We start from the raw sequence: 8,822 nt of genomic DNA, 5'->3' as shown, positions 1-8,822 counted from the left end.
GTGTTTCTGAATTCCACGAATTTTAGAATATTTTGGATAGTATGTAAGCAATCAAAAACGTTTTGATTGCATGAATTATTAAAACGTTCATAATTTTTCATGAATGGTAGATATGAAATACGAGCAACATAAATTCAATGTTATATTGCTTAAATGCATATCAAAACTTACATTGGGGGTGGGTGGAGTAAAAATCACAATGATGCTCTTGCAGTCATAACTTCATTGGTTGATAGGCCTTACTAAGATATTATGCAGCTTTTGAGAATTAAGATATTAAAGTAAGCATGTGAAACTGAAGTGATACAATCCAAAAATGAACAGATATGCTAATTTTATAAAGTATCCAAATAATGTTACACTAAGACATTTCAAGGAGAAAACCTCCGTAATGATTACGAATAAAACAAGACGAGGCGAAATGGGGATCATACCTTCACGGTTTCAAGGAGTAGGAACCCGGTTCAGGATAGTTCATTTTCACCTGCTCCAACCGCTCAAACCTGAAACCTCTTATTCTGAGCTCCTCGCTGATAGCCTCATCTCTGTAGTCTACATGCTCCAGATTCCACCCCTTGTTGTGAAAAGAGCCCCCCACTCTCACCTGAAATAACATTAACAATATCAGGCTTTCTCATCAATCCATTGCCAAGGATTATTCTGACATGATAGACTCGTTATAATGCCTACCTCTGCCCCATCAACGGCGCTGACAAGAAGTGACCCATCCAGAGAAAGCCCTTCGAGATAGACGTCCCTCCCGTCGATCACTAGAGTAGACTTCTGGGTGATGGAGCATTCTCCCCTCACCTTCTTCTTCACTTCGGAGAATGTTGGGCCCCACTTAGATCTCCACGTGACGCGTGGCCACACCTCCACCTCTTGATTGTTGAATGACTTGATCACAGGGTCTGCCACCTGGACTCCAGCCTAAGTTCGGAGATAGCCATAAGCAGGTCTTAGGACACTCTCCAGTGGGGTTTTAAACAATTGGATTATACCTTTCTGAGGATGAGGCAGTTGGCCCGGTAAATGGCCATTTCTCCAGACGTTGCGCTGTGATATGGGTTTCCTTTCGGAACCTACATTATCATATAAAGTAGATATTCATGAGTTCATACATGAATCATGTCTTTAAATAGTGTTTAGCTCAAACCGTTTAAAAACCTGTTTAACTAATGAATAAGGTTTGACGTCCTTGATGACTACGAACGAGAGGATGATGGGTATTCATAATCCTCCATGTCATTCATCAGAGATAGGACGACGATGAGGACTCGCTATTGTCATAGTTATTCATATGCATACATTTGAAATGACAATGATGACTTGTCATTATCAATTTTAACCTAAATTCATATGAATGTAATTTTTTTTCCCAATTTGACGACAATGATCACCCCGATCTTGTTTGGTATCCTTCATGACGATGACAAGAAGACTAGACATTGGACTGTGCCAGGTTGACACTGATAATTGGTTAGCAGATATAAAAGACTATGATGACTCGTCATCATCACAAATGCTTGAGATAATGACGATGATGGAGGATAGAGGTGATGAAGATGAAATTGTCCTCTTGCAAGCGTACTAATGGAAATAGAGATTTATACATGTAATGTGAGACAAAGCATTGAAAAATATACTGTCTCAGTATAACAAATTGAATTGATAAAATATGTCCATATACCTTCTCAGCATCATAAACTGGTTTAATATACGTATAGCATGCCATCATGTGTTTCCCTTTTATATTTGAAAAAAAATAGGGAACATCACCCGAGAAAAGTTATCAACCCTGATGTGTTTCCCAAATATTCATGGAAAATATTAAATAAACCTAGGGCCCGTTTTATAATTACCATCGCAGCATCTCCTGGATTATTTTTCACTGGAGCATAGGCAAGCCATGTGTCAATTACCTGAAAAAGAAAGCCTAGAGGTCAGTCAGATGTCAAATTAAACATGCATGATGACACTTACGGGGAAGAATGATGCACCACAGCAGAAATAGAAAAAACTGAAGAAATCAAGAATTTAATTCCTTAACCCTCATTATCATTACAAGAATGTGAAACGGGCCCATTATCATGGGTCATTACAAGGAGATTATCACAGATCATTACGAGGAAGAAATATGCACCACAGCGGACATAGAGAAAACAAAAAAAAAGGTCTTCAGGAAAAGAGATCATTTCCTAAATCCTTAAAGTTGATTAAAGATATAGTGGAAAATTTTTTTGACTTTCAATTAAAACCAGCCGCCGAGGGAAAATGGCCAACATACTGTGAAGCCGACCCTAGCAGATGGAGGCAGGGTTTTGGGATAATCTTGCATCATGCACTCTAACCTTGTCGATGACTTGAACGAAGTCTTGGTGGAATCTTTATACCTGAAAAATCAACATTAACTTCCATGCAAAGCAAAGACAGGACCTCCATATCATTTATTCACCATGCAAAAGAATTTCCTGATTTCCAAAGTCAATAAGGATTACTTGGGGTTCACAAACTCAGCAATGGCTCCATGAGTTTTTGAAACTTCTTGGACATAAGGTTCAATCTCCAGTATCAACTGCAAACAACACAAGAATCATGTAGTGAATGATGCTCATATAGCACTGTATTACCTGCATGAAGAGAACTACACCGTACGCAAAAAATCAAGGAGGTCAGATAAGGATTAAAAAGAGATAAATGTCTCAATATTTAAAAACCTGATTTATATTTCCTGGATAAGGTGAGAACCCAGTTTCAGAATTCGCATCCCCATCGATGTATCCACTAGCACGAAGCAAAGGGTCGAGCTGATTATACTCCACATTGATCACCATCGTCCTACCTGAGAAACACAAAAATAGTGCTTCCGTGACTTGAATAGAAAGATATCATTTTTTATAAGAAACAACCCTAAAGGCTGTTAAGGCTCTGAATTCCCTTAACAATTTATAGTTTCCTGGCACATTTCCTCAATAGTCCACAGATCGACACTTGAAGAAATTCGGACATAAGAACTCGAATTGTTTGGGAGCGGTACAAGAAAGTAATTGGGATGAGCTGATAAAGGAAGGAAATAGGTACTCTCCTCTGCGGAAGAGCTCTGCCAGCAGGATCGGTCGGGCAGCCGTTCGAAGGAGAATCTCCGTCGCCGAGAGATTGAACTTCTTGAATGCCCTTCTCATCCAGTCTTGCCTTTATTTATAGTCTTCCCTCCTTCAGCTTCCAGCGCCTCATTTTCCCGCCTATTATTCAAATCCCCACACGTGCGAGTCAGTCCGCACGTGCGGAGTTGCCAGTTCTCTTTTCTTTGACTGATATGTCTTCAGAAGTTGTTTATCATTACTCCCCTTGCTGAAGACCAATTGGTCCCCAATTGGAAAACTTGGAAATTGACGTTGAAAAGAGATGACGTCTTCCCATGTAGCTTCATAATTTGGTAATTTTTTCCATTTCACCAAGACTTGCATACCGTCTCGGTTGAATCTGTAAGATAGTATGCAATCTGGGAAGACCTGCCATTCCAAATCATCAGACAAATTAGGTGGAATATTAACAGTAGCAGTGATATTGCCCATAGCTTTCTTAAGTTTAGAGACATGAAAGACTGGATGTAGACGACAATTATCAGGGAGTTCCAGTTTATAAGCAACTGGGCCAATCTTCTTAAGAATCTTGTATGGTCCAAAGAATCTTGGGGCAAGTTTTTCACAGCTTCTCCGTGCTAGTGATTTCATACGGTAAGGTCTTACTCTTAAGTAAACCCAATCGCCTTCAAGAAATTCCACTTCTCGTCTATGTTTGTCTGCCTGGTATTTCATATTTTGTTGAGCTTTAGCCAGGTGGGCTTTGATCATGGTCAGAGTGTGATCTCTTTCTGACATTAAACTGTCTAAGGAATCCAATGGTGTAGCAGGACAGCCGTATCTTAGGAGATGGGGCGGATCCCTTCCATACACCACCTTGAAAGGGGACATTTTTATAGCTGAATGGAACGACGTATTGTAGCAATATTCTGCCCATGGTAGCCATTTCACCCAGTGTTTTGGCTGTTCTGAAGAAAAACACCGTAAATAACATTCCAGACTCCGGTTAGTGACTTTGGTCTGCCCATCTGTCTCTGGGTGGTATGATGAACTGAGGCGTAGTGTAGTACCCTGGAGCTTGTGCAATTCCTTCCAAAAACCACTGGTGAACACACTTCCTCGATCTGAGACAATGGATTTTGGAATTCCGTGCAAACGGACTATCTCCTTTGTGAACACCAAGGCGACGTCAAAAGTGGAGAAAGGATGTTTTAATGGAATGAAATGTGCATATTTGCTTAAGTGATCCACCACAACAAATATGGAGTTAAATCCCTGTGAGCTTGGCAATCCTTCAATGAAGTCGAGAGAGATGTCTTCCCAAATTTTTTCAGGGATAGGTAAGGGGTGCAAGAGACCTGGTGGTTTCAAGGTAGATGATTTATGCGATTGACAGATGTGGCAAGCAGAGACGTAAGCCTTGATTTTAGATTTCATGCCTTTCCAATAGAACTGCTGTGAGATTCGTTTATAAGTCTTCAAGAATCCCCCATGACCGCCTACCTTAGCATCATGCAATTCAAATAAAATCTTATCGATCAAGGAGGAGGTGCTTGGGAGTACTAACTTGTTCTTGTGCCATGAGGTATTTTGATGTAGAGAGTACCCTGGATATTTGCCCTCATTTTTCATAACCGAAATTTTTATATCAGTCCGAAGTCGGTCCTGGGATATTTCTGTCTCCAACTGATGTTTGTCTAACCAGTGCGTCATAGTAATATTAAGGATAGACATGTTATCCATAGAACGAGATAAAGCATCTACTACAGTGTTACTTCTGCCGGTTTTGTATTTGATCTCAAAGTTGTACCCCAAGAGTTTCGATATCCACTTATGGTAATGTTGAGGAATGCCTTGCTGATCATTTGGAAATTTCAAAGAGGCTTGATCAGTCAAAATAAAAAACTTACTGAAGGAAAGGTAGTGTTTCCACTTGTTGACGGCCCAAACCACTGCCATTAGTTCTCTTTCGTAAGTTGACTTGGCCTGAGCTCTGGGTGATAAGGCCTTGCTGAAGTAAGCAATCGGATGAGAATCTTGTGTTAAAACAGCACCTACTCCATAACCTGAGGCGTCAGTTTCAACAGTAAAGGGTTTCGAAAAGTCAGGGAGGCATAGTTGCAAGTGCTTCCTTCAGTAATGAAAAAGCTTGGTTTGCGTCTTCTGTCCAATGGAATGCATTTTTCTTGAGCAACATTGTCAAGGGAAAGACAATGTTAGAATAATGGCGTACAAATCTTCGATAGTAATTCGTGAGCCCCAGAAATCCTCGCAACTGTTTAAGATTTTCGGGGTTTGGCCAATTTTTTACTGATTCGACCTTTCCTGCATCTGTAGAAACTCCTTCAACTAAAACCCAGTGACCCAAAAATTTGATCGGGTCCTTATGAAATTCACATTTTTTTGTATTGACGCATAGATGGTTTTTCTGCAACAATTCTAGCACCAAATTTAGATGTGATTTATGCTCCTCCACTGATTTGCTGTAAATCAGTATGTCGTCAAAAAATACCAACACGAACTTTCTAAGATATTACTGGAAGATGGAATTCATCAACCCTTGGAAGGTGGCTGGTGCCGTGGACAGGCCAAAAGGCATTACCAAGAATTCATAATGTCCTTGGTGGGTCTTGAAAGCAGTTTCATAAACATCATCTTCAAACATACGAATCTGATAATATCCTGATTTCAGGTCTAATTTTACAAAAACGACCGTCCCATGTAGCTCTTCCAATAGTTTCTCCACTATGGGTATGGGATACCTAGTGGGAACAGTGATTTTATTTAAGGCTCTGCAATCTATGCACATCCCCCATCCTCCATCCTTTTTCTTGATTAGTAGTGCCGGACTAGCAAAAGGGCTGTCGAATGTTGAATGAGTTGGTCGTCTAACATCCCCTGAATGAGAGTTTCAATTTCGTTTTTGTGTAGGTATGAATATCTGTAGGGTCTGAGATGAACTGGCTTGGACCCTGGGATTAGGTGTATTCGATGGTCTAGGACTCTCTTAGGAGGTAACCTTATTTTCGACTCAAATACTGTTGGATATAAAGACTCATAATTTGAAACCAAGAGGGAAAGTTGTAGAGTGAATACCAGTGCTTGGTTCGGGTTGCATAGCTCATGGAATCTTCGAAATTGGCGCTTACTCCAGAGTATCTCTTGAGGATGTAGGTTGGTGGTGTCTCCATAAGGCCTGAACTCGGGGTCTGACTGAAGAGTATATATACGATCCTTCCACATAAGCTTCAGTGTTAGCAAGTGATAGTTGGAATAAAACCAGTCCAGCGTCTTGAGCCAATGCACTCCTAAGACCACATCGAATCTGCCCAGAGCGAGTGGAAAAAAGTCTTGGACAATGTCGATCCCTTGCAAGTAAAGATTCACATTCAAACAAATTCCTTGTGACGATCTCAGATATCCATCTCCCAAGAGGACGTCAAATCTAGGACCTGCAATGATCGGAATATCTAAGGAGCTTAGAATAGCGGGGTTAATGAAATTATGAGTGGCTCCCCCATCTATCAACACCACTACATTTGATCCTTTGATGGATCCCCACAGCTTAAGAGCTCCTGTGGCGGAATGTCTCTGGGCTTGCCTCAGATTAACCCTTGCCAAGAAAAAAGCTCCTTCTGTGATAGGTTCCTCATCTGTTTGCATGAGGTCTTCTTCTTCCATTAAATCAGTACTCCCCGAATTTTCATCTCCTTCTCTAACCAAGATCAAATTTAGATTTTTTCTACACCTGTGACCCGGAGTAAACTTGTCATTGCAATAGTAGCAAAGACCTTTATCTTTCCTCGGTTGGAATTCTGAATCAGTGATCCTCAAGTTCCTTCGACGACCAGATCTGTCATTTTGTGCTGCTCTTTGACTTGGCTGGCCTTGATATATTGGTGGCACCTGGTATTGATTTACTGTCTTGGGTGGATTAGAAGAGAATGTGGTAGTTCTTGGAGGATGCGTGGTGTTAGGCCTTGTAACCGCAGCTACATCCTGATTAAACTCTGCATAAGGAGGTACCGATTGCCACGCTCTATAAAGAGTTCCCAAGTCAGCCTCTGCTCGTAGAGATAAGTCCATAATTTCTCGTAGGCCATATGGCCTGTAATGCAGCACCTCTGTCGTATCTCAGGAAACAGCCCTTGGAGATATGCACTTTCTTTTATCTCTGGGGCTACCAACGGCAATTGAATTATAATTGTTGGGGAAGAGAAGGAGAAGATAATGACATAACTTGAGCAGAGTACATGTAAGGGTATATGTACCCTAGGAGGGAGAGAGGATAATAGGGCTAATGGGCTTATAGAATAGGGCCCATTAGTCCATGAGGGATAGTCTATCACTAACACCCCCCATGGCGAAGTATGGATATCTTCCATACCGAGCTTGGAGACGGCACGTTGAAGAAGAGGGCGGGAGAGTCCCTTGGTAAGGACGTCCGCTGCCTGGTCGGCGGATGCAACAAAGTCCAGGTCAAAGATCCCTTCGTCAACTCGCTCCTTGAAGGAGTAGCGGTTGCGCTCCATGTGCTTGATGCGGCCCTGTTGTCCAGGGTTCTTGGCCAACGCGATCGTCGACTTGTTGTCGCAGAAGAAGTGAATCGGGCCAGCATACTCCACGCGAAGATCGTGAAGGATGCTGTAAATCCACTGGCCCTCAGAGGCCCCATCGGCGAGTGCGCGGTACTCAGCTTCGCGCTAGAGCGGAGACTTTGTCCTGCTTGCTACTTTTCCAGCTGACGAGACTGCCAAAAACAAACGTGCAGTAGCCCGTGGTAGACCGATGATCCACAACGGAGCCGGCAAAGTCAGCATCAGTGTAGACTTTCACTGTCTGGTCAGTGCTGCGAGGGAAGAGCAGGCCCTTTCCGGGGCAGCCCTTCAGGTACGCAAGGACCCGGTGGGCGGCCTGATGGTGAATCTCCCGTGGGGAGTGCATAAACTGACTGAGCAGGTTGATGGCGAAGGCGATGTCGGGCCGAGTGTGCGTCAAGTAGAGGAGCTTCCCCACCAGCTGCTGATACCGGTGGGAATTCGTCAGCGGCGAATCCTCCCCTTTGCCCAACTTCACGTTGGGATCAATGGGAGTGCTCACCGGCGCACAATCGGTCATCCCTGTCAGTGCCAGTAAGTCGACGGCGTATTTCTGCTGCGAGACGAAGATCCCACGGGGGGAGTAGGCTACCTCAAGACCAAGGAAGTAGCGAAGAAGGCCTAGGGCCTTGATCTCAAACTCCTTAGCCAAGGCAGTGCTGAGGCGGACAGCTTCGGCAGCATCAGATCCCGTGATAAGGATGTCGTCGACGTACACGGCAAGAATGGAGACACCGTTCGGGCGGTGACGGAAGAAGAGAGAGGCATCTCCATTGCTCTGAGTGTACCCTTCGGTCTTCAGAACAGAGGAGAACCTCCCAAACCACATGCGCGGGGACTGTTTGAGTCCATAGAGGGCCTTCCGCAGTCGGCACACGTGACCAGGGGGGCCGAGTGAGTAGCCCGGGGGTTGCTGCATGTACACCTCCTCCGTCAAGTCGCCGTGCAAGAAGGCGTTCTTGACGTCGAACTGGCGGATGGCCCAGTGGAAGTGTGCTGCAAGCGCCAGAAGAAGCCGGACAGTCTCCATCTTCGCCACGGGAGAGAACGTCTCTAAGTAGTCCACGCCATAGGACTGAGTGAACCCCCGAGCCACAAGCCGAGACTTGAGGCGTTCGAGAGTACCGTCCGCATGATGCTT

General features: G+C 43.6%; 1 protein-coding gene across 1 annotated transcript in view; it reads right to left on the bottom strand.

The window, feature by feature from the left end:
- Window positions 1-304: 304 nt before the first annotated feature.
- The window catches only part of USP (UDP-sugar pyrophosphorylase), a 31,325-nt gene continuing 22,807 nt past the window's right edge, over window positions 305-8,822 (bottom strand). Inside the window, exons 11-17 of the mRNA XM_078572433.1 lie at window positions 2,718-2,842; window positions 2,499-2,575; window positions 2,288-2,393; window positions 1,863-1,922; window positions 1,002-1,082; window positions 691-930; window positions 305-604 (exon numbers count right to left, since the gene is read on the bottom strand). Of these exons, the coding sequence (XP_078428559.1) occupies window positions 437-604; window positions 691-930; window positions 1,002-1,082; window positions 1,863-1,922; window positions 2,288-2,393; window positions 2,499-2,575; window positions 2,718-2,842 (857 nt within the window). The 3' untranslated portion in view covers window positions 305-436. The remainder of the gene's footprint in view (window positions 605-690; window positions 931-1,001; window positions 1,083-1,862; window positions 1,923-2,287; window positions 2,394-2,498; window positions 2,576-2,717; window positions 2,843-8,822) is intronic.

Source organism: Wolffia australiana, chromosome 3 (genome assembly GCF_029677425.1).
Source record: "Wolffia australiana isolate 7733 chromosome 3, ASM2967742v1".
Taxonomy (NCBI): Eukaryota; Viridiplantae; Streptophyta; class Magnoliopsida; order Alismatales; family Araceae; genus Wolffia; species Wolffia australiana.
The sequence above is the reverse complement of the archived record's forward strand: the minus strand, read 5'-3'. Positions and strand labels throughout refer to the sequence as shown.